Genomic DNA, 25,960 nt, shown 5'->3' with positions numbered 1-25,960 from the left:
TGCCTTTGGAGGTTTCCAGTCCAGAAAAACTTAGTGGTATACAGGAACCACCCCCAATCCAATACACACACTGTAAAAGGTAAAAAGGTAAAAGGTAAAGGGCTAGAAGATGAAGAGTACCGGCAAGGACACTGAGAATGTTAGCTTTATAATTAGGAATGATGTATAGTTTTACCTACTTTACTTATTTCCCATTTTAAACAGACTAAACGGGATAGAAAGTGAATTTGAACTAGAATCGATTTTATCCACCCTAACACAACTGTCGTGAACATTTATCCGGAAAAATAAACTAGAGTTCATTTTATTAAGAAAGCGTTACATCTTAGTTAATAATGTCTCTTTCCTTCTGTCCTTACAGAATATGTATGTAACTGCTCTGTGGTGGGAAGTCTGGATGTGAATCGCTGCAGCCAGACCACAGGGCAGTGTGAGTGCCAGCCACATTATCAAGGGCTTCACTGCGACATCTGCAGGGAGGGCTTTTACCTGAATCACACGTCTGGGCTCTGCCTGCCGTGTGACTGTAGTCCACACGGAGCCCTCAGCATACTCTGCAGCAGGTAAGCAGCAGAGGGGGGAGGTGAAGTTATTTCATCAAGAGAAAGAAAAGGCGCTGGCTCTCCAGGACCAGACTGGTTTAAATAAAGAGGGAGGGGGGCATAGATTTAGAAAACATTTAATAAACTTTTATCTCCTCACTTTGGAAATTATATTTAATAGCAGAATTAAGAAACCTCTAACTCACTGATAGAGTTCTTCAAAAGCCCCTGGGTCACCAATTTTGCTTTGTGATAATTTCTCTAAATTTCATGGGGAGAAAAAAATCATTGAGAAAGCAGTCTCCTTTCTGGAAGTGATAACTTCCTGGCATTTCCAGTGGAAATATTCTTGTTATGTTAATTCACATGCCATTGGAGTTTCAGGAAACTTACTCTTTATTTTTTCTCTTATCAAAATTCTGGAGCTGTTTCTTTGCACGTCTAAGGCTTACTGTCGGTCATATCCGAATTTCTCTAACTAGTGGGGAAAAGACTGGTTTCGCCCGCACGTTTTGGGGATGAAACTTGATTAAACAAGAATTGTCTGGAAATTGCCTTTAAAATAGTATGTTATTTGGAAGTGACTTAATACAGTAGAACAGTGTCCCATAATCTGAGGATTTGCCTTCTCTGACATTGAATGTAATTATTCTTTGACCTAGTATGAGGCACCTAGCTTTTTGTGGACCCCAAGTCAAAACACTGAAGAGACAGTGTTATGTAATGAAAAGAACACAATCTTTAAAATCAATCTGACTTGGGTGTAGATCCAGAATCTGTTGCCACTTAGGAGCTTTGTGCTTTCAGCAAGTTATTTCATTTCTCTGAGCCTCAGTTTCTTTTCAGGGTTGTTGTGAAGGTTAAATAAATAGATGTATGTAAAATGCCTAGCACACATCACACAATGCGTTCTGTTTTGTTTTAATTTCAAGGGAATATTGTTGGCTTAAATGAGAGAGTATTTTTATAGAACTTTTATCTCCTTGGCAGAAAAGTTTCTTTATACTAGGAGTAGCTATCTTGCTTTATAAATCATATTGTACTATTATGCAATATTGTATCATAGTGTACTTCTACTAAAAATATAGATGTGGGGCACCTCGGTGGCTCAGTTGGTTAGGTGTCTGACTCTTGACCTTAGCTCAGGTCTTGATCTCAGGGTTGTGAGTTCAGGCTCCATGTTGGGCTCCACACTTGGCATGGAGCCTACTTAAAAAAAAAAAAAGGGGGGCGCCTGGGTGGCTCACTTGGTTGAGTGTCCGACTTCGGCTCAGGTCATGATCTTGCAGTCTGTGGGTTCGAGCCCCGCGTCGGGCTCTGTGCTGCCAGCTCAGAGCCTGGGGCCTGCTTCGGATTCTGTGTCTCCCTCCCTGCTCCTTCCCCCTCACACACTCTGTCAAAAATACGCAAACATAAAAAATATTTAAAAAAAAATACGTGAACTTGATTAAGAAGTTTATAACTTCAAATGCAACAATAATCGATGCTTATGACCGTTAGTATTTTAAAATAGTTGTTTGTTTTAATCTTCACAACGCTTTACATAGGTTATTAAATCATAAGGATACTAAGTGGCAGAGGACGCATTCCCAGTTAGGATTCCAAACCCAGTGAGTGTTCTTATCACCATGCCATACTGCTTCCATAATGAGAAAGCTGGTAATCATTCTGTTATTTGAAGCTGAGAATACAGCAGTCGCTTATCATTGTTCCCTTCGGTCCGCTAAAAGCATGCCTGCACATCACATTCAGAAGGCTCACCTTTCTTACCATTTTAAAAGATGAGATTTGGAGAAGTTAGTTCATTCTGATATCCAATGGCATGTCCGCTGCTTCCTTTAGAATAAGATTCTGCAAATACATTTTTTCTTGAGTACTTTGGAGAGAGAAAACCGTGTTTACTTCTAGGCCAAACTGCTGTCTTAGAGGAGAAAGAAGTAAGGGGAGGATTGAGAGAGAGTTTTAAAAGCTGGAGAGGAGGGGAAAATTCTAAAATTCTAAATTCTAAAATTCATGTAATATCTTACTCTTTTCATTGATCTTTTATAAATTTTTTCTGTTTTATTTTCCCCTGACAGTTCAGGTCATTAGCTTACATCGGCTAAACACTATTCTGAAAATAGGTCGTAACTAGAGAGTAGTGGAAAAATGCTTTGGCCTGGTAACTCCAGGATCCAGGGCAGGGGGTCTGTAAACTGCAGCCATGAACCAAATCCAGTCGGCTGCCTGTTTTCGTAAATAAAGTGTCATTGGAACACAGGTGCCTTCATTTGTCTACACATTATCCATGACTGCTTTTGTGCTCCAGTGACTAGTTACAAAAGAGACCATGTGGGCTACAAGCCTAAAATATTTACTGTCTGGCTCTTTAAGAAAAAGTTTGCCAAGCCCTGGTTTAGGGTTCCAATCCTCGTAGATATTTCTGGGTAACCATGGAGCTTTGGGAAAATCACTACTTTTTTAAAAGCATTTGTCTTTTCATTTGTGAAGCAGTGGTAATAATCTATGTCCTATTTCTCTCCTGAATATAGTTGTTTTGTCTTAAGGATCAAACAAGAAAATGCATGTGTAAATTTTTACAATCTACACATTCTGGACAGACAATAAAAATAGTACTAGAAGCCATTTATTGAGCATGTACTGTGAGCTAGGGCACTGTGCTACCTGCTTTATGTGCATTATCTCATTTAATTTTCAAAAAACTCCCTTGAGGAGAGCACTATTATTCTCCCACTTTGAATATGAAAATTTTGATGTTTAGGGGGATTGTTAACTTGCGTAAGTTTGTATACGACAGCTACCATTCAATCCAGTTGAACAAATGTAATAAGCAAGTGCTTATTCTGTGAGGCAGAATGACTCCACAATTACACAATTGTTTTTCTTAGTAGAAAACGTCTTGGTATTTAACACTCAAATATCCTAGCATGTTCTTTTCTCTTGATTCAATGTGTTTTGGCTGATGGTTATATAAGAAAAATTTGTATTTGTATCCCAGAAACTCAATAATGCCATGTACAGCATTTTAAACAAAGTGACACGTGGCAAGTCTTGTGTTAAATTCCAAGCATAGGGGTGCCTGGGGTGGCTCGATCGGTTAAGCGTCTGAGTTCGGCTCAGGTCATGATCTCACAGCTAGTGGTTTCGAGACCCGTGTCAGGCTCCGTGCTGACAGCGCAGAGCCTGGAGCCTGCTTTGGCTTCTGTGTGTCTCTCGCTCTCTGCCCCTCCCCCACTTGTGCTCTGTCTCTCAAAAATAAATAAAAATTAAAGAAAAAAAAAAATTCCAAGCATAATTGCTAGAATGTCAGTATCCCATGTAGATGGTTTGTAAAGTGCATCTCAGGTCAACAGAGAGACGCGCAGTATGTTACTGTGTATAAGACAACTGTTAGCAACCAGTTCCTTTTGGTCAGGAAGTGATGTTTTGAGCATTTTACATCCTAACAAGGGAGTCTGTTACTTATATGTAGGTGCTTTACTGTGTTTTAGTTACACTTTAGGAAGTTTGTTAGTAGTTTTGGGGTTGATATGTAACGAATTATAATTATTTTCATTTGAAATATTGGAAAATAGGTTCTTTGTTAGCATTTCATGTAGAATATATGATTTTCGGTGATGGATGATTGATGCTAAACAGGAGGTGGAAGATATCCGTATTTTATTATTATTATTACTTGATCTGCATGGACTATTTTCCATATATAACCAATGGGTTCTATTATCCTTAGTAGGTCTTTTTTTTAATGAGTAATGTGCGATTTTATATTATCTGCATACAAAGTATGCTGATTTCTCATATCCTTTACTGTCATCTTCTAATTGGCATCTGGAAGGACCTTGCTTCCCCCATAGCCCTTAAATGTGATGTGTTTCTCTCTCTCACTATTATCTCTGGACCCGGAGTTCGAATAGATATCTTCCTTGCTTCCCTTTGCCACTTCCAGAGTCCTCTCCTTTCTTCCTTATGCTCTCCTTTTGTCCTTTCTTTTCCCTAAAAACCCCACCTCCGAAGCTCATAGCAACATGGCATGCTGTTCTACCTCCTTGTTGCAGTTCCCTCTACCAGGTCCTACCCCTTATTTCTCATACATGGCCCACTGTTGTCTCTATCGCTCCATCTGTCAAAATTCTGGACGATTTCAGTATCTATAGATGATCCTAACAATGCTTTGGCCTTTCAGCTTCTTGACCTCTTTTCCAACAAGCCTTCCTCTGTGCTCCCACCGATCTTTATTTGTTTTACTTGCCCTATCTCTTGATTGCCCATGGCCCCAATGATAGATGTATTACGTTTTTTTGTGGTAAATCTGTAATCCTTTTCTATGGGTTACTGCAGAGCAATATTTAATTTAAAAAATTTTTAACAGTGTTATTTCAGGCAACTTGTCAGAACAAGCGGTGTATCACTAAAGTCATTCAAAAACCTGTACTTAGAGGAAGTCTTTAGAAGGAAGGCCCAGGGGCTCTAAATCCAGCCATACATGACATTTCTTACTACCAGAAAGGAAGTTAAATTGACATAAGACCAGAGGAACAGAAATGGGAAGTCACAAGACTGTGTACTTTGGCAAGAGCATATGGGTGAACTATGAGGAAAAACCTCTGTATTCTGCTCTGTTATAAATTATATATGAGTTAAGGAAATAGCAAATTGTAGGCAAGTAGTATGTGTGTGTGTGTGTAGTGAAAAGGAAGTGGAATCTGAAAATTGTGACTTTGATTCTATTCTTGGTTTAGCCTCTTACTGTATGACCTTGATGAAGATATCTGATCTCTCTGAGCCTCAATGTTTCCATCTGTAAAATAGGATTAGTGTATGTGACATGAGGATTTTTGTGAAACTTAACTTGTGTGTGTGTTTGTCCACTTACATTGTGACTGGCACATAGATTCAGCTCAGTAACTCCCAGGAATTGAATCTATTTTTTCTTTTTGAAACATGAGGAATAGAATTGGTGAGTCACAAAAGAGGAGGATCCAACCTGTGTTGGAATATTTGTTTTTGTTGGTAGGCTAAGGAAGCAATTGTTCATTCTAACAGAAAAAAAGTTTAAATTATTTTCTCCCATTTTCATAAACATATTAAGCCTCTTAAAATCGGACAATCTATATTCTAGAACAATAATAATAGTTAAAGTTAATTGAACACATGCTAGGCACTGTCCGAAGCCCTTTGCATGTAACAGTTGATTTAATTGCCACAGCAGGCACTATTATTATAATTCTCACTTGCACAGGAAAAAAACAATCAGAAGTTAGGTACTTTGCCTAACTTACTAGGTAATAGCCAATAAGTAAAAGTGTTGGGGTTGAAATATTTGCAACTTGGATCTGGAGTTTGGGATATATTATATAATTACAAAAATTGTATATTAGATTATAGAATTGGTGACTCACAAAGAGGGGCAAAAATTTTGGAGTAAAACTATTGCTTTTGCTCTTGTCTAGAAGCCTATAATCTATGCTAGACTGAAGTGTACAAAACTAGAATCCAGTATAAAACAGCTTATAAATATATGCTGAATTTCTAAGTAGAATACAGTAGGAAAGGTATAAACTGAAGTAATAAGGACACAGGCTTTCCAGAGGAGGTGGGAACTGAGATATGCTTCCAAGTTATGATTTGGGAAGGCAGAGGACTGAGAAGGAGACCTGTCAGGGGCGCCTGGGTGGCTCACTCGGTTAAGCGTCCAACTTCAGCTCAGGTCATGATCTCACAGCTTGTGAGTTCAAGTCCCGCGTTGGGCTCTGTGCTGACGGCTCAGAGCCTGGAGCCTGCTTTGGATTCTGTGTCTCCCTCTCTCTCTGCCCCTACCCTGCTTGTGCTCTCTGTCTCTCATAAATGAATAAATGGTAAAAATTAAAAAAAAAAAAAAAAGGAGACCTATCAGGAGAAAAAAAAAAAAAAACCTGTGCAAATTTAAGTGAATTTCCTGAGATTATACAATGGAATGAGAAATCTGATCTCCTAACACCTACTTAAATTCTTATCTGTTTCCACCTCCCTGTTCTCTTTTTAAAAATAAATAGAAGTTGAAAAGTGGACACAGTTTCCATCCTGATTCTCTCATACATCTAATGCCCATGGAACAAATGGCTGGCTTTCAAAAAATTCATCTCCCTGTGCCTTATGCCCCTGTACTTTCAGCAGGAGTTGCCCCAGTGAGGGTAGAACTTGGCCACAGGAGCCAGATGTGGGTTGAGCAACGTCTTTATGTGCAAACACAGAGTCCTTTATATACTGACAGATGGCCGCCCCCTCACAGCACCATTGGTGTTCCAACCTGTTTAATTGGGAAGGAGTTGGTCTACAATATCTCAACTTTCCATTTTTGCTTTTGCAATGCATTTCTAATGTTTTCCTGATTTATATTTGGACATATGTCTAATAAGTGAATGGAGAAATCAGATAGCATTTTTGTCTCACGCCTCTTGCCTAGTGAGAGCCTGGGTCTCTTAATATGGCCCTTAAAATATTGTTAGGGCTGGCTTTATATGTAGACAGTTATATACTGATTTGAGATTTTTTTTAATGCATTCATAGCGGGTGAGTATACAAGGTGCATGATTTTAGACTGTCTCTGTAAGACAACAGAGAAGTTCTGTAGTGGTGTAATATCCTTTTACGTAAAATCTGTGGTTGCTTCTGTACAGTGAGTATATTTTGAAATGTTTACTATTTTGAATTTTAATCATGGGAATATGCCCCGGGACAGAAGGCAGAATTTTATTCATGAAGTAGACTTATGCTGAGATAAATGTCAAATAAAAAGATGACAAGCCTCAGGGGCGCCTGGGTGGCTCAGTCGGTTGAGCGTCCGACTTTGGCTCAGGTCATGACCTCACAGACCGTGGGTTCAAGCCCTGTGTCGGCTCTGTGCTGACAGCTCAGAGCCTGGAGCCTGCTTTGGATTCTGTGTCTCCTTCTCTCTGTGTCCCTCCCCTGCTCACGCTGTCTCTCTCTGTCTCAGAAATAAATAAACATTAAGAAAAATTAAAAAAAAAAAGAAAGATGGCAAACCTCAGAGGCTCATATTCACATGGGGCTCTGAAAATCATCTCTTGTGTAATAATTGGGAGTAACAGCTACTTGTGTAAACTCTTTATTACTTTGCCTATAGTTCTGGGAGATCAAGAAAAAGTGACTTATTAGTAGAAAAAATTAACAATTGAGGAAAGCTGTATCATTTTCTTCACTCACTTCATTTAATAAAGGCATTGCGTCTGGCAATTACGTGTCCAAAGACATTATCCCTGTGCTCACGGAGCTTACTCTCAGTGGAAAGATAGAAATGCAAACAAGCTATGAGTATTCATAAAGTGCACAGGAGATTCAGGGAAGTCTTAAGAGACGAAGCTGTGTTTAGGTTGCGACTTGAAAAATGAGTAGCAATTTGTATGAAAGAACAAGGGATCTTTAGTAGAGTGCAGGTGGCTTACTATTTCTTGAAGGCAAGAACACTTGTTAGCAGTGGAGAGGAAGGGTTGCAGGAGAGTAGGAAATGATAAGAGACGAGACTTTTGTCTGTCTGTTTACTGTTGTATCTCTAACACCTAGAACAGTGCCTAGCACAAGGTAGATTCGTAAATGCTGATGAATGAATAGAATGAATGAATGAAGAATAAAATAAACAGGGCCAGACCATAAAAGGCCTAATATGCAAACTTTATCCATTGAAGAATACCGTAAGGGGGGATATTGGATTTGCTTTTAAGAAAAATCACTCTGCCATTGGGGGAGTGGGAACATCCTTTTTTTTTTTTTTTTTTTTTTACAATATTTTTGTTTTTGTTTTTCTATTAACATTTCCTTTTAGCCTTGAATTTTTACTAAATTTCCTCCTGACTTAAAAATCTTGTTTCTAATCTGGGAATTTGAAATCTTGGTACTTAATGTTACCCCAATTTTTCCAAAGAGTTCAAACCACTTTAACACCAGAACATGGTAAAAATTTGCAGCCATTTCAAGCAACTGGTGGGCTTTTTATATATCGTCATTAGCTGGTACCATTAAGTGTTCTGAGAGGTGAGTGTAAAATGTAAAAAGTATGTGTTTTTGTTTTTTTTTTTTAACAACAATTAACTTTCAAAGAGAAAAAAAAGAAAAATCACTCTATCAGAAGTCTGGTGGATAGAGAGAGTGAGCTGGGGCAAGGAGACCAGTAAGGAGAATATTGTAACAATCCAAGCAAGAGAGCTAAAGACCTGATGTAAGACATTGGCACTGGCATTGGCAATGGTGCTGGAGAGGTGGGAACCCATGTAAGAGGTATTTGGACAGTAAAATATACAGGGCTAGGTGGTTGTTCATATGTACAGAGTAAAGGGAAAGAGAGAGATGAATCTCCCATGTTTCTTTCTGGGTTGGGTGCATGAGTGAAAAGATATTCCATTAATTAGATAAAGAATACAGGTATATAAGCAAGATAGACGGAGATGATGATGTTAGGTTTTAAACATGTTCATTTTGAAGTGATGGTGGTATATTCAGATAGAGATGTCTGGTAGAGACTTGCATATATATTGTGTACCAAACTCAAGAAATCTTATAGCATATTCTTATGCTATTCCTTAGGAAAACAGAACAATGCTTCATAGCTTTAATTTTATTTAAAAATAATTTTATTTTATACCCTAATTATTCTTCTTGCAATTGTACCAATCTCTAGTTTAAATTATCTTTTTAAAATTCACTTCTGTATTTTTTCCTTGAAGGTAGAATTTTAAAAGGCAGCCATCTTAGTCAAAAGCAGGTAACTGACCTCAGCCTGTTTCCTATTGTAATTAATTTGTTCCAGTAGATGTTTGCACAGTGCCAATGGTTTATGTCTTAGAAGATATTTTAAGCATATTACACCAAGTATCATGGTAAGTTCATGGTAAAACAAATTAGACTAAAATTTGAATGTTAATAAATGGCCAGACAGAGGCTTATTCGGAAAAAGGCACCGAGTGCATTGAGTTTAAGTGTAAATAATGTGTGTCTGTTACGGTTTAGATAGCTCTGTATGTTTTTCAGCACACTTCTAGCTTACGTCCTCCATTCAATACAGTGCATGCTCTGCCCTCCTGGTCTTCTAATTATTAACTAGAAGAACAGCTGTAGTCAAATAATTAAAAAAAAAACCAACACATCTTTCTTCCAGCTACTGATGACCTTTGAGAACATTAACATAACATGTCACAGTGAATTGATATAGTTGCTGCTGACCAAACATGGTACTTTCCTAACCCCTGCTGCAGACTCTTCTACTTGTTTATTTTATTAGCCTACTTTTAGGCCAGTATGGGATTAAAAAAAAATTTTTTTTAATGTTTATTGATTTTTGAAGGAAAGAGAGACAGAGTGTGAGCGGGGGAGGGGCAAAGAGAGAGGGGGACACAGAATCCGAAGCAGGATCCTGGCTCTGAGCTGTCAGCACAGAGCCCGACATAGGGCTCAAACCCATGAACTGTGAGATTGTGACGTGAGCTGAAGTCGGACGCTTAACCAACTGAGCCATCCAGGTACCCCTGGGATTTTTTTAAAGAAATATTTTAAAGTTAAAGTTTTGTTATTGATAATATTAAATGGTAATTTATTTTGCTTCTTCTGAAAGACTTCCACAAATATGGAAATGTATATGTGCTAACACTACAAATAATCAAGTTTGTACAAATGCAGTATTTGGCATCAAGGTGTTTATTTATTTAACAAATTATGTGCAAGATACTTTAATAGATCCTGTGGGAAATAAAAGATTAATAAGACAGTGGGTCTTACTCCAAAGGAGCTTCCAGCTTAGTAAGGACACCAAAAAAAGAAAAAATGTATATAAATAATTATAATACGAAGTAAAAATTGACATCATAAACTAAAAAGATAAAATGTTAAGGGGATTAAGAATCTGGGAGATCTCACTTATAGCTGAAAAAAATCAGAGATGATTTCATTGAAGAGATAGCTTTTGACTTCAGTTTTGAAGATAGGAAAGGATTAGGCATATAGAAGTGGACAAGGTGGAAAAGGATGTTATTATAGAACAGGAAAGATCAAGATTAATGACTCAGAGATGTGCCTATATAGGATGTAAGGTGGAAGGGAAGTGGGGGCAGAGGAGATAAATCTGTCAAGTCCTGCTGGGGTCAGGTCATGGAGGGCCTCAAGGGCCAGACAAATGATTTGGATTTTATTCATGAAGTAGTCTTTAAGCGGAAGAAAGATCCTCCGCATTGTGTCCTTGCAGTAGTAGGATGGATGGATATAAGTAAGAGGAGATTAGAGGCAGAATGAAAACTAGTGAGGGCCCAAATTAGGATAATAATAGTAAGAACAGAGAATAAATAAATCAGAGAGAATAAATCAAACAGAATAAATTGTGGACAATAGCAAAAATGGCGATATGCCCCATGATAGCAAGAGTTCTGTGCCTAATACTCTGTCAAGTTTGTGATTCTTGCATTACTACATACACACAAATCTAAAGTTAGTTTGTATTTCTAAGTTGAATTTAAGGAATTGCTCAGTCTCAGGTTTCCTTCTCAGGCCCATACTCTCTCCCCGAGTTCCTATTCTTCCTTTGTAGATGGCCGCAGGGATCGAATCTGCTTTCCTATATGCTTCAGCCGTTGCGGCCGCCCACTGTGTCCCAGGGGATTTTTATTCCCAATGCAGCCTTGCTGCTGAGTGTCAGCAGGGTCCCCACATGCATGTTCTTTCTGTGTTGCTAAAAATAAATCCAAGGGCCCTTTACCTTTCGAGAGTTCTAAAAAACGATTAATCGTTGTAGAGAGGTTTGTAGGGGTAGCGAATATAAAAGATATGGGTAAGTTGAGTGGTTATATAATTGACAAACTTTTCCACAAACAAGGTGCAAATATAGTCATACCTCTGTTATTTTGCCAATTAATTACTCTGACACTCCTATTGCCTCAGTAGCAGCCCAATTTCCTTTTGAGGCAACCCGTTCTCCAACAATTAATTACTCATTTTCCAATATCTCTAGGGTTCAGCCCTCCTCTGATGTTGAGTATCAAGGGAATGCGATTCTAAACAGGTCACTGACATTACTGTTTTTCACTCCTATGTAGAAAGGCTGGGTTGAAGCCTGGCCCTGAACAGCCTGACAGATTGTGCTTGCTCACTACTGTAGTGATGCTTTTACTGGCCCAGATCCTTGCAGAGGCAGCAACAAGTCTTTGAGGAGGATGAGCCCACACGTCAGTGCCAAGTTCTTTCAGGACGCTCTAAACTAGGGCTCCAGAGTCATAGATCTCAACAATCAGCCCCTTCAGTCTATCCATGCAGCCCTATTCCAGCGCGCAAGCCAGCTCCAAGAGTACCAGTGGAGGACATTTTGTAGAATCTTTCACCTAACAACCCCAAATCTCCCTCCCTCCCAGATAAAACAGGTCTTGCCAAACCTTTCCCCCAGGACAGCGGTGCCTACTCGCTCTGTACCACACAGCTAAGAGAAACTGGAACAAGTGATTCTTCACCCGGTCAAGAGAATTTGCTTCGCAACTACTTTCGGTGCCTGCCCAAATGGCAAAGCATTTGTAAACTTCTCTTGCTAAAGAAGAAAGAAACCACAGATTTAATCTCTAGTTAAGCATCTCTTGGATAGGACATTTTACTACACTTAAAAAGGTTAAAAATCTTATAAACATATAGTGGTTCTCTGACATGAAGTTTGACTTCTCTCTCAGATGAAAACACCACACAAGCTGGCGAATAACATTAGATTATTACTCTCACCATCAACCCCAGAAGGAACAACATTAACATTTATTGAATGTTTGCCATGTGCCAGGCTAAATGCTTTATATGTACTAACTTGTAAGGATAAAACAACAACTGACTGAAGTGGTATTTGTCTCATTTCACAGGTGGGGAAACTGAGACTTGAGTGATTTGCTCCAAAACAGTCAGTGCCAGAAACAGGCTCAAACTAATACCTGTCTGACTATCCTGCCTTTAGTAGGCCCCAGTGTTTCTTAATTGAGTGGCTGAACCTCTGCTTATTTTCTAAATAAACCTAATAACCATCCTAAGTTAAGCTACCATACAGACAGATCCCCAGCATGAAAACTCATCATTTGAGTGATCAAGATAACATCATCAGTAATAAGTCATGTGGTAGTATCATGTACCCCCTAATATGAGGCAATGAGAACGTCATGTTACCTCTGCGATTGTCTTCACTAAAACCCATACTCTCGGTCTAATTATGACAAGACACCAGACAAACCCAAATTGAGGAACATTTTTTAAAATAACTAGTACTCTTCAAAAGCTTCAAGGTTCTAAAAGACAAGGAAAGACCAAGAAACTGTCAGATTGGAGGAGGCCAAAGAGTCATGACCAGTAAACGTAAGGTGTTATCGTGGATTGGATCCTGGAACAGAAAAAGGACATTAGTGTAAAAATTAGGGAAATATGATAAGGTCTATATTTTTTAAAAAAAATTTTTTTTTTTTTAACGTTTATTTATTTTTGAGACAGAGAGAGACAGAACATGAACGGGGGAGGGTCAGAGAGAGAGGGAGACACAGAATCTGAAACAGGCTCCAGGCTCTGAGCTCTCAGCACAGAGCCCGACGCGGGGCTCGAACTCACGGACTGCAAGATCATGACCTGAGCTGAAGTCGGACGCCCAACCGACTGAGCCACCCAGGCGCCCCAGGTCTATATTTAATAGTACTATAGCAACGTTAATTGTCAATTTTGACAAATATACTGTAGTTGTATAAGAAGTTAACCTTAGGGGAATTTGGGTGACGAATATACAAGAACTGTCTGTACTATCTTTACACTTTTCTTTAAATCCAATATTATTTAGAAATAAAAAATTAACATGATTGTTAGGGCAGTCAGTCAAGGGAATATGGATGGTATTAGTGTTTTCTGATGACAGTGTAGTTGGTTCTACTGATAATTCTCAGCCTTGGGTCTGGAAGAGGAATCAGGATAAGGAAATTAACTTTGCTGGCATGAAGAGCTGCCACTTTAGATGTATGACATTGTGGTTAGAATATACAATCAAATTCATAGCCTACTTTACTGGTTTTAATATCTCTTTTTTCTCTAAAGTTTTAAAAGAGCGTCTAAACCTTGTATTAGTAGACTTAGGCTACAATAGGACTCTTGTTCCCACACAGAAGGCTTTGTCTTCCCCTGTGTCCCCTGAAAGAAAATTAAATCAGCATGACTTGTTCCATCTCAGATGGTTTTTTTTTTTATAGCAAGAAATATGTTTCCTAGAGGGTAGAGGGAAATACGGGACTGTTCATCTTTTTTCTCCTTGGATTTGATCTCCACTCAAAATATCTAAATTTGTCAATCCCAGAGAGAGATCTTGATTTGAAGTTTCTCCAAAGTTCCTATGAAAAGGGACACAAGTACTTTAGCTGTGATTATTTTAATATTTGAAGTGTATAGGACTAGTTTAGAAAATTATCAATTCCATTATTATCATCCTTTATATATTAGATGAATTCTCTGGTATGATATATTCAGTGTGTTTCAACAATTTGGGTATTTCGGGCTTGCTCCTGTGGTTATAAATTCAGTAGGTTTCCAGGTAATGTTAATAACTAACGTCTGTAAAGTCAGTTACAATTAATAGTATTTTCTTAGCCTGTACATTTAATCATTTGATTCTAACAACAACCCTGTAGGTAAGGTGAGGTTGAAGTAGTTAAGGATGATTTCCTACCAAATTACAGATGAGAAGTAATAATCGAAAGGTTACATGATAAGCCCAAGCTTGGATGTCTATTAAATTCCAGAGCAAGAGCAGTTAACTCCAGATCTTCTGACACCTATTCCATGTTCTTTCTGTTACCTTAAACTCCCATGGCATGCAGTTCTGGGCTAGTATATGCCCCTATGCTCAAGGTCACAAGTTCTTAACCTACAAGGAGAAAAGCACATGAAACGTAATGGTGGATATGTACGTTTTTCTGTGGAAAAGGTCTATAAGATTTAATAGATTCTCAAAGAGATCTGAGATGCCATCAAGTTTAAGAAGCTTTATCCTAAATACTGTCAGGAAGGACATAGACATTCTTCTCACACTGCCAGAAGCAGTAATGAAAATATGGCTTATATTGTCAATAACAGAATCACTTCCTCCTCATCTGCCAATTCCTAACACATACACTATGACCATTTCCTTAATTAAGTTTTAAATTTGCTGATCCTGGGGCGCCTGGGTGGCTGAGTCGGTTGAGCGTCCGACTTTGGCTCAGGTCATGATCTCACCGTTCGTGAGTTTGAGCCCCGCGTTGGGCTCTGCACTGACAGCTTGGAGCCTGGAGCCTGCTTTGGATTCTGTGTCCCCCTCTCTCTCTGCCCCACCCCTGCTTGTGGTCTGTCTCTCTCTGTCTTTCAAAAATGAATAAACACACAAAAAATTAAAAAAAAAATTAAATTTGCTGATCCTGAATTGGTTTTTTAAAAGAGTTCTATGATTGAATAAAATGCCCAGTAAAAGATATTATAGATATTTGAAAGAAAAGTTTTTACAGAAAAATATATTAGTTTTTTCAACTAAACTGTTCACCCAAGGAAGCTGCATAATCCAGGAGAGGCAGCAGGAGGAACAGAAGGAAACTAACATTTGATAAATCTGTTAAACCTCTGTTTTTGATGCTTTACACATATAACCTCTCTGACTTCGTAGAACAACTTAGATGTCTTGCTCTTAGAAACTGAGTTACTAAGCAATATGGCATAATTAATAAATGGTAGAGCTTAGATTTGAGCCCATGTCTATCTGACTCCAAGACTCTCCCCACTGTACCCTAAAATGGAATGGGCAAGATTAGATATGGCATTGTGAGTCTCAGTGTAAGTGTAGGTGTAGGTATGGGTGAACATGATTCATCAACCTAAGGAGTGGCCAATAGAGACATAAATCTGTAAATCAGAGCTGGGCTACAATGAAATTAAATATTGTATAGAAGAAGGCAACATGAGTATCGAGAGCATCCATAGAGAATCATTTGAAAGTCAGGAATTAGGATATTGTAAATATCAAAGTTGAGTCCACTTGACTTGCTGGTGCTTAAATGGCTTAAATGACAGGCATTTGACATGTGGGAGATCTGGAAGTAAGTGTTGTGAACCTAGTCATCGGGGTGGGAAGTGGGAAGATAGGACCACTGGGACCAGGAGCCAAGCATTGAGAAATTAGGGACAGTAGTTATAATTCAGCCATCTAAACTATAGAGAACTAAGGTCAAAGGAACCAGTAGCGAATGGGACTTAATGACAATTCACTGAGGTTGATTGCCTTAAGTACCCTCTTCTTACGTCAGAACTAACACCGAATTAAGAGTTAAGCAGTAAGCTCAGAGATGGAAATCAAGCAGCTTTACCAGTCAGGGGCTAGGAATGTAAAAAGTAGAGTGAGACAAGTATAATGATATTTTTCCAGTTAATCTACTGCAGTGCTTCTTCAGGTATGGTCCTCAGGCCAATATCAGCATAACCCGGGAATTGGTTAGAAGTGCAAATTCTTGGGTCCAACCCCAGACCTATTGAATCAGAAATTCTGAGATAGGGCCTAGCAATCAGAACCACTGATCTAGTGGACAATATGTTGCCCACAAAAACCTAAGGTCAACTTCTACCCAGAAGAAAACCAGGACTAATAACGAGGAGGCTGTTTGAGGCATTCCAGTCTCTGTTCTTTGTTTGTATGAGGACCATACAAGCTAAAGAGGCTTGGGCTTAAGCAAAATAGACTTTTCTTTGAGGGCTAGTAAATTATTTCTTTCCTTTCTGCTCTTTTTTGTCCTTCAAAGGACAAATCCAAGGGATCAGGATCAATGTCTTACAATGTTGACTGGCCCATCACGTACCAGTCATTAAATGTCTCATTTTGCTCACCTGAAATAAATATCCTATTTCAAGGATTCTTAGAGGTTTACTTAAATGTAACATAAAGTGGGGCACCTGAGTGGCTCAGTCATTTGAGTCTGACTCTTGATTTTTGGCTCAGGTCATGATCTCAGGGTTGTGCAGTCAAGCTCCACACCAGGCTCTGTGCTAGCATGGAGCCTGCTTGGGATTCTCTCTCTCTCCTTCTGCCCCTCTCCCCCACTCGCACTCTCAGTCAATCAATTAACCAATCAATCAATGGAACATAAAGTATCAAGATTAGGTACTTGGAAAATATTAAATGGACTAAATTGAAGACAAATATTGTACTCAGGAGGCATCATGAATTAATGAGGGAAGCATACATAGATTTTGGAGCCAGATTACCTGATCATTAAATGGAAAAATTTTGAGTGTCTATCATGTGCCAGGCACTGTGCTAGGCCCTGGCTATATAACGGTGGAGAAAAAAGAAAACCAGATAAAACCCCCTGATTTCATAGAGCTGACATTCTAGATGGGGAGAGATTTAATAAACAATGGAAATGAAATATATATTATATTAAATAGTAAGAGGTCTTGTAATTTTAGATGTTGTGGCTGGCCAAGGCCTTGTTGAGAATATAACATTTGAATCAATAATGAAAAGAAGTAAGGGAGCATGCCTCACGGGTCCCCTGGGTGAAGGCTATTGCTAACAGAACGGACAGTGGGTGCAGGGTGTCTGATACAGAAACATCCACAACGCGTCTGAACAACAGCAAGGTGAGCATAGCTGAAGCGTTGGAAGATGGGAGAAGGGATTAGGGGAGCGCTAGGTAAAAGCAAAATCTATACGCGGATGCTGAGAATACAGTCCTTCCAACATGTCTGTTTTTAAAAACATTTATATGAAAAACTTGAGGGGAAAAGTTGGTTCAGAGACAAACAGATAAACAGAACAGAAATGAAAGCCCAGAAACACCCCATGTGTATAAAGATATTTCACATGTGGCTGAGTAGGTACTGAAGTTTAGTGATGCACCTCAACAACACTAGGCGTGTAGTGGCAATACTTGCATAGTTTTTACTGTGTGGCAGACACTGTTCTGCCTGCTCAACACGTCCTAACTAAATTAATCTTCACAAACCTGTGAGAGAGAGACTATTATTTTCTCCATTTTACAAGTGAGGAAACTGAAGCACAAAGAGTTTAAGTAATTTATTTGCGGTCATATGGCTAGTAAGTGATAAAGCCAGGATTTGAACCCAGGTAGTCTAACTCCAGTGTTTATATGTTAACTACTTTGTTAAAATATACAACTTCTAGACAAGCCTCAAACTGAGAGAAGATAATTGTAGCACATTAAACTGACAAGGGATAGATTTGTCAAGAATCTATAAAGAACATCTACAAATTAACGTCAGAAATAGGTGGGAAAAAATTTGTAACTCTGTGTGGTGACAGACGGTAGCTAGACTCATGATGGTGATTGTTTCTCAATGTATACAAATATCAAATCATTATGTTGTATACCCGAAACTAATATGTTATGTGTCAATTATCCTTTTATAAAAAAAAAAAAAAGAATACTTGGGCAGACTTTTCATAGAAGAGGAAACGCAAATGGCCAATAAACTTGAAAACATGTTCCATCTCATTAATCTGGAGAATGTATTTAAAAACCACAGTATGATACCATTTCGAGCTGCCAGATTGGCAAAATTTTTAACGCTGATGATATCAAGTGTTGGTGAGGATACAGAGCAATGGGACCATGATTCCATTGTTAATAGGGGTGCAAATTGTGACCGCCACTTTGGAAAACAGGCATTGCCTTGTATGTTGGTGCTGTACAAGCTACTACCTAGGAATTTTATTCCTTGGTATATACTCTAGAGTAAAGCATGCTCATATGTACCAGAAGATATACAGGTGTTATCTATACTACCTAATGAAAACAACCCAAATGTCTACAAGAATGAATACAATAGGGTTATATTCATATGATGAAATACAATACAGCAGTGAAAAAAGAGTGACTACAGCTGTACAAATGTATATCGATAAATCGATAAACCATAATACTGTATGGGACAAAGTAAATCAAAGAATACATGATGTTTATTAATATAAGGTTTAAGAGCAGGCAAAACTATTTGATACATTATTTAATAATACATATAGAAATGATAAGCCTCTAAGAGAGCTGAACTGACTAAAACACTTAGCTGCTTCTGGGGCAAGAGAAGGGAATGAAGTTGAAGGGGGAGCTTCAAATGTCTTGTCTAGTGGCTATGAAATTGTTAAGTTTGGTGTTCTTTCTTACATTCTATTGTCTTTAAACTTATCTGCCTCTGAATGATATATTTCACAATTAAAAAATAAAGATTAAAAAAGCATTGCAAACAACAGATGTTGGCAAGGATGCGGAGAAAGAGGATCTCTTTTGCATTGTTGGTGGCAATGCAAGCTGGTGCAGCCACTCTGGAAAACAGTATGGAGGTTCCTCAAAAAACTAAAAATAGAACTACCCCAACTGCACTACTAGGCATTTCTCCACGGGATACAGGTGTGCTGTTTCGAAGGGGCACACACACCCCCATGTTTATAACAGCACCATCAACAATAGCCAAAGTATGGAAAGCGCCCAAATGTCCATCGATGGATGAATGGATAAAGAAGATGTGGTATATATATACAATGGAGTATTACTCGGCAATCAAAAAGAATGAAATCTTGCCATTTGCAACTACATGGATGGAACTGGAGGGTATTATGCTAAGTGAAATTCGTCAGTCAGAGAAAGACAAAAATCATTTGACTTCACTCATATGAGGACTTTAAGAGACAAAACAGATGAACATAAGGAAAGAGAAACAAAAATAGTATAAAAACAGGGAGGGGGACAAAACATTAAGTGACTCATAAATATGGAGAAAAACTGAGGGTTCCTGGAGGGGTTGTGGGAGGGGGGGATGGGCTAAATGGGGAAGGGGCATTAAGGAATCTACTCCTGAAATCATTGTTTCACTATATGCTAATTTGGATGTAAATTTTAAAAAATTAAAATTAAAAAAAAAAAAAAGCATTGCAAGGTTCTATCAATAAAGCTGTTAGGGGTGAGGAGCTTTGCAAGGAAACTGGCCAGCATTGGGGCATTTGCAAAACAGTGCCAGCTGCAGGTAGGAAAATAGTGCTCCCAAGTCAGAGAATTGGATTGACACAGATCAGAAGCAATGTCTCATTTCCTTGGCAATCACTTTAAAATCCCATTCGTCAGAGGAGTTATTTAAACAACTGACAGTTGAGCCAGGAGAAGATTAACATAAGAAACCTTTTCCAGGAGCGTTGCAAGTCTATTAATATGAGCACGTTAAATCCTTCTGTCTTGCTTTCATTAAATACACAGAGGTAATCTATAAAATAAAGGAGAGAGAAAAAAGCCAGGTATTAGAAGGCAGAAGACCTGGGTTCTAATTCTGATTGCCCTCTGGATGTGTGACCTTGAAAATTGAGTCAGTTCATGTCATTGAAACTCTATTGATTAGGGATGTTGAGTATTAATATTTGGCCATGTATAGAGCTACTCATATTTGGAAGGCACTTCAATATGTAATTTTAACTAATTTCCACAATCTTTTGGAACAGGGATTATTATTCTTATTTTTCAGACGTAAAAACTTGCTCAATAATCAAGTAGCTAGAAAGTGGCAAAATTGAGACTTATGAATGCCATAGAATTATTGTAAGAACTAAAATAACTAATGCATATGTAAGTATTGTGCTATGCACTTCATTTATGATCCCACAGTGTGTTAATATTGTAAGTGTTAATATTTCCTCTGACTACCTCATCCCCAACAGGTTTAGAACTCAAAAGTTTAGGACGTGGGTTTAAAGGACTTGGTCCTTAGCACTGTCAATCTCAGTATTTTTGAGTTAAAGAGGTTTTTGTTTGCTTGTCTGGAAACTAAGCCACCACTTATGCTGTCATTTCCGTGAGTTCTAAATTCTAGGCACTACAAGTTAATTTTTGGAACACAGCATGTACACAAATCAAGTATTAATAATTACCCTTTCAGGTTAGTATCCAAGGTATATAAAGAACTTCTAAAACACAACACCCAAAAAACAAATAATCCAATTAAAAATGGGCAGAAGACATGGCTAGACATTTTTTTCAAAGACATACAGATGGCCAGCAGACACATGAAAAGATGCTCAAACATCAATCATCATCAGGGAAACACAAATCAAAACTACAATAAGCTATCACCTCACACCTGTCAGAATGGCTGAAATCAACAACACAAGAAACAGTAGGTGTTGGCAAGGATAAGGACAAAGGAGAACCTCTTATACTGTTGGTGGGAATGCAAACTGGTGCAGCCACTCTAGAAAAAAATACGGAGTTCCCTACAAAAGTTAAAAATAGAACTACCCAATGATCCAATAATTGCTTAGGTATTTACCCAAACAATACAAAAATACCAACTCAAAGAGATACATGCCCCCTGATATTTATAGCAGTGTTATCTACAATAGCCAAATTATGGAAAGAGCCCTTGTGTCCACTGATTGATTAATGGATAAGGAAGACGTGGTGTAGGCACACCATGGAATATTACTCAGCCATAAAAAAGAATGAAATCTTGCCATTTGCAATGACATGGATGGAGCTAGAGAGTATCATGCTAAGTGAAATAAGTCAGTCAGAGAAAGACAAATACCATACAATTTTTCTCATATGAGGAATTTAAGAAACAAAACAAATCAACAAAGGGGGTGGGGGAGAGAGGGAGGGGGAGAGAGAGAGAGAGAGAGAGAGAGAGAGAGAGAGAGAGAGACAGGCAGTAAACCAAGAAACAGAGTCTTAACTATAGAGATGGTTACCAGAGGGGAGGTGGGTGGGGAAGATGAGTTATATAGGTGATGGGGTTTAAGGAGTGCACTTGTTGTGACGAGCACAGGGTGATGTATGGAAGTGTTGAATCACTATATTGTATACTTGAAACTAATATTACACTGTATGTTAACTGATGAATTGAAATAAAAAAAAATTTTTTTTCAAAAAAAATTACCCTTTCATTGAGCAAAGCTTTTACAATGGTTACAAAAGAATACAATGTTGACATATTTGAGAACCATCTTCTTTTCTAGGAGATGATACTGAGATGATACTGAAACCTCATGCTTTTTCTCTTTTCAAAATGACTTTTAAAATGCAGAAATCTCTTTCAAATAATGGAGTAATTGTGTGGGCTTGAGTATTTTATGGCTGTATTTATTCCATTAAACAAAGTGAAGGCAATGAGAAAGAACTTTACTAGTTGAATTAAGTTAAGGCTTCCAAGTTATGGCTCTGGAAATATTACACTTTCTATTTTTTTGCCATTAAGGTTTATTTCTGACTTTTCAAATAAGCTTTTAAATTTGATTCTGGTAAGATCAGCTATCAGAAAATATTTTTGCACTTAAGCAATACCCTTTTTGAGTGTTAAGAATTTCTGTCTGAATATGGATTTCCTCTAAGAATATTTTAGACTATTTGCCCTCAAAAATACAAGGAATGTCTCGTATAATGGCCCAATGTTTTCAACAATAAAGCTATCTTTTTTTTTTTTCTCCAGCAAAGGAGCTTAGCTCATTGCATAATGGTCTTTTCCATGATTGTAGAAAGACAGAGGAACACAAAATGCATATGGTTTTTTGCCAAAATGCCCAATTACTGGGTTTCTTTCATAACCAAAAGGAGAAACTAATTTTTTATTACCTTTACAAAACCATGACACAAACATGAAGTTCAGAATTGCTAATAACTTTTCATTTTCTGTGTTTTCCCATGTAAAGACTTTCTAGTTAGTAAAACTTTCTCCAGCTTCCTTTTAATATCTTTAATACATTGAGAGACTTTATAATCAGCAATTTTCTGTTCCTTTCATACTATGTTTTAAGTAGTAGTTTCAGTCTCCTTCTATGTGTACTAAATTGTTTTGAGCTATTAAAGAAAAGATAGAGGAAAATTGATACCTCTGATCATCTATTTTTTTTCTGTTTCTCGTTCTTTCCATGTCAGAGTGCCAACATGAGAGCTGAGGGGGAAGGAAGGAGGAAAAGCGAGGCTTGTGGAAAACCACAAATAAATTAATTTCCCCCAATTAGAACTGTTATCTTTTTAGTTATTTTGTGACTGCTTGAGTCCAAATTGATCACATGTTATCTAAAGATATGCCACGCACATATAATTGATATTTTATAACTCTCAGGAAGAACATAAACAGCACAAAAGGTGCCAAGACATTTAACAATTTAGAAAAACATTAAACCAATTAGCTAGTGTGTACAAAAACTCCTCCGGTCTCACTGGTTTTGGCCCCACCTTATGTAGGATTTTGCAGATCCTTTCCCTTCTCAATTAAAAAAATTTTCTTTCCCCAAACCATTTCTCCCAGGTTTTCACAATGTGCTCTCTTTTCCTATAGCCACCTTTTTGCTCCATACTAACGATTACCCTATATTCTTGCAGTTTTTCCAGGTTTGTTAATGGAATTAAAAAAATTTTTTTTAACATTTATTTATTTTTGAGACAGAGAGAGACAGAGCATGAACAGGGGAGGGGCAGAGAGAGAGGGAGACACAGAATCGGAAGCAGGCTCCAGGTTCCGAGCCATCAGCCCAGAGCCCTACGCGGGGCTCGAACTCACGGACCGTGAGATCGTGACCTGAGCTGAAGTCGGACGCCCAACCGACTGAGCCACCCAGGCGCCCCGTGTTAATGGAATTTTAAAAGTAAATAACTTAGCCTTGTCTAGAGACTCCAGCCCATTTTCCTTAGAATTCTCAGGAAAAAATCAAGACCCACAATTCCTGTCATCACCTTCCTAGTGCTTTCATGCCAGAGTACCGATTATATGCCAGATACTGTGCTGAGTGCCCTGGGCATGCTGTCTTTCATTCCCACGGTAACCCTACAAAGTTTGGTATACTCGTCTTTATTTTGCAAATGAGAATCCTGCGTCTAAGGAAGAAGATGCACTTGGTCCCAGCTAGTGACCAGCACAGCTAGAACATGAACCAAGCTCTCGGTCTCCTCAGGCGATGAATTTTCCATAGGCCCGGATACTTCCCCTCTTATGGTCCACCCTTCCCGTGCTAGTCAATGGTGTTATAAAATAATGGAAATCCTGGAGACTTTCCATTTACTCATCTAGATAATTTTTTAAAGTTTGACTTAATTAAGTAATCTACACCCAACGTGGAGCTAGAAGTCATGACCCCAAGATCAAGAATGGTGTGCTCTTCTGGCTGAGCCAGCCAAGCACCCCGCAAGAGATCATTTCTCAGTGTTCAAGCCTTGTAATAGTTGTTCACACTTACGAATGTGATAAATTTTATAACTAAGTACTTAACAACCATAAGAAAATCTGAGAATTCTGTTTGGGATAATTTAAGAAATGTATAGAATATACTTAGTTATATGTTGTACAGCATAGTTCCACAATGCTTGTGCTTTCTTTGTAAATAATTCTATATTCGTCTTTCTGATGTAATTCTCCATACTCTATTAGTACTTAACTAGTAACTAACTCATGTCTGTAAAAGCGACACCAGATGAGCAAATTCTATCTTAAATTCTTTGTTAGTTGATCTCAGAAGTATAGATTTCTGACTTCTGTTCGAAATCTAGTTCTGTGTCCTTATTTGCCAGATATGAAGCTATGAGTCTTTGGTCCTTTCATTTCAAATCTATGGATACACATAAGTGGTCTGTTAACAGGACTTTTTTTCCCCCTGTCTTTGATTTCATTGCATTTATATCATTGACCTTTGCTTCAAAAAGCATTCAACAGCCTCTAACAGAGGGAGACCATGAAAGGGGGTGTTGTAAAGGCTTTATTCTGTAAAAGAAGTCACACACAGGGAAAGCTTTATATTTGCTGAGTGATTTAATTCTTATACATGCAGAAATTGGCGATGGGCCATGAGTAACATGGAAAGCACCACCTAGTGCAGTCTCACAACCAAACTTTCCCACTCCCTTCTATATTTAAAAAGAGAGAGAGAAAGCAGCTCCTTTCCCATTGTTTTAAAATCTACCCAGGAAAAGTGAAGCATGGTATCTAGACTAGCCAACCACTTTATCAGGATCCATAAAGCCACTCATGGATTTTTGTTTGTTTGTTTTAACATCAGCAACTAAGGAGCACCGTCTCCAGGGAGAAAGATGACTGCTTAAATCGGTCTTTTGAGTGCGCAGAGCAGAATTATGACGGGAAAGTCCACTTACAGGAATAGCAACCACTTTGAGAGCACTGGCTATGTTATGATTATGAGATATCATGAAGTGATTAGGTATTCCAACATAATATCATTTTCTTGTAGGTTGGTGAGTTCGGCAAGCACTGTCATTAAGAGTAACTGTTTATTCTTCCGTATGCCGAATAATCTAATCATGTAGAGAAATGAGGAACAAACATATTTTGATTAACTTTCTAAAAGCCTTGGAAATTGGCTAATAAATTGTTGTTAGCAATTCTTTGGAAAGCACATTATTTCCTTTATAATTTTCTGACAGTCGAGCGAGACTTAAATCGACTAGTTCCTTCTTGTTGAGTAATAAGATATTCCTGCACTTCATATTTGATGAATACAGATTTACTTTTTAGATCTTTAAGTACCTTGGGATATTCTTGGGTAAGACTGTGTAAGTGTATGCGGTGGGGTTTTTCCTCTTGTTTTCTTTTTTTGTGAAGTTACTTAAGAGACGTTGCTTGGTAATGTACATTTCTGTTGCTTGTCTAAAATCAAGCCTGGTCTTCTGCACTATGAACAGTATAAATTTTATTTAAGCATCAACATATTTGGGCTTGCATCTCTGGGAACCTTGGACTTTGCTAGGCTGCCATTTCTCTTCAAGCAGTGGGAACTCTTAGCTTCTGTTGAGGAAGACCTGAAATTTACTGGAAGTAAGGAAAAAGACCACAGTTTATTCTGGGCAAGGCAGAAACAGCTCACTGGGGTGAGAACCTAAATAAATGGTAAATTGTGGTGACTGGAATCTGCAGAATGAAGCTTGATACCCAAGTAGGTATCAAGTTATTTGGCAGGCAAATTTCTTGGACAAATTTAGATTCAGGCTTAGGGAGTGGCAGGTAGCATGGTATAGTAAGAAAAGTCTAGCTTTGTATAAATCAGCCTGACTTACTAGGTGTGGACAATACTTCAGTCCCTCCCCCACCCCGATTTCCCTCAGTAGTAAGACGAGGATTATGACTTCTACCTAGTAGGGTTATTTTCAGGATTAGAGAACATATGTATGTTTATTGACATAGGCCATCAACAAATGATGGCTCATTATTTTTATCATCATCTTCAGCAGCAGCATGACTCCTGCTTTCAGATGCCTCCATTTTACGTTTTTTGTAAAATTACTTGTTAGTCAAGCAATTGCATAACCTATATACTAGACAGCTTTGGGAGAGGAATACAGAGTTCAGTGGGTAACTTTTCAGGATACAAGACTTTGAAATATGTAAAATGTATATTATTTACATAAGCCTGGCTT

At 38.2% G+C, this 25,960-nt stretch overlaps 1 protein-coding gene and 1 long non-coding RNA gene across 2 annotated transcripts in view; both read left to right on the top strand.

Annotated features, from left to right (window-relative positions):
• MEGF9 (multiple EGF like domains 9) overlaps window positions 1-25,960 on the top strand; it is a 90,399-nt gene that overhangs the window by 45,850 nt on the left and 18,589 nt on the right. Inside the window, exon 2 of the mRNA XM_060608850.3 lies at window positions 362-563. Coding sequence (XP_060464833.2) covers window positions 362-563 — 202 coding nt within the window. The remainder of the gene's footprint in view (window positions 1-361; window positions 564-25,960) is intronic.
• LOC145713032 (uncharacterized) lies at window positions 574-18,434 on the top strand. Its single transcript, XR_014135975.1, has 2 exons — window positions 574-12,970; window positions 13,210-18,434. It is a non-coding gene; the product is annotated as an uncharacterized LOC145713032 (long non-coding RNA).

Source organism: Panthera onca, chromosome D4 (genome assembly GCF_046562875.1).
Source record: "Panthera onca isolate mPanOnc1 chromosome D4, mPanOnc1 haplotype 2, whole genome shotgun sequence".
NCBI lineage: Eukaryota > Metazoa > Chordata > Mammalia > Carnivora > Felidae > Panthera > Panthera onca.
This window is presented reverse-complemented; position numbering and strand designations above follow the sequence as displayed.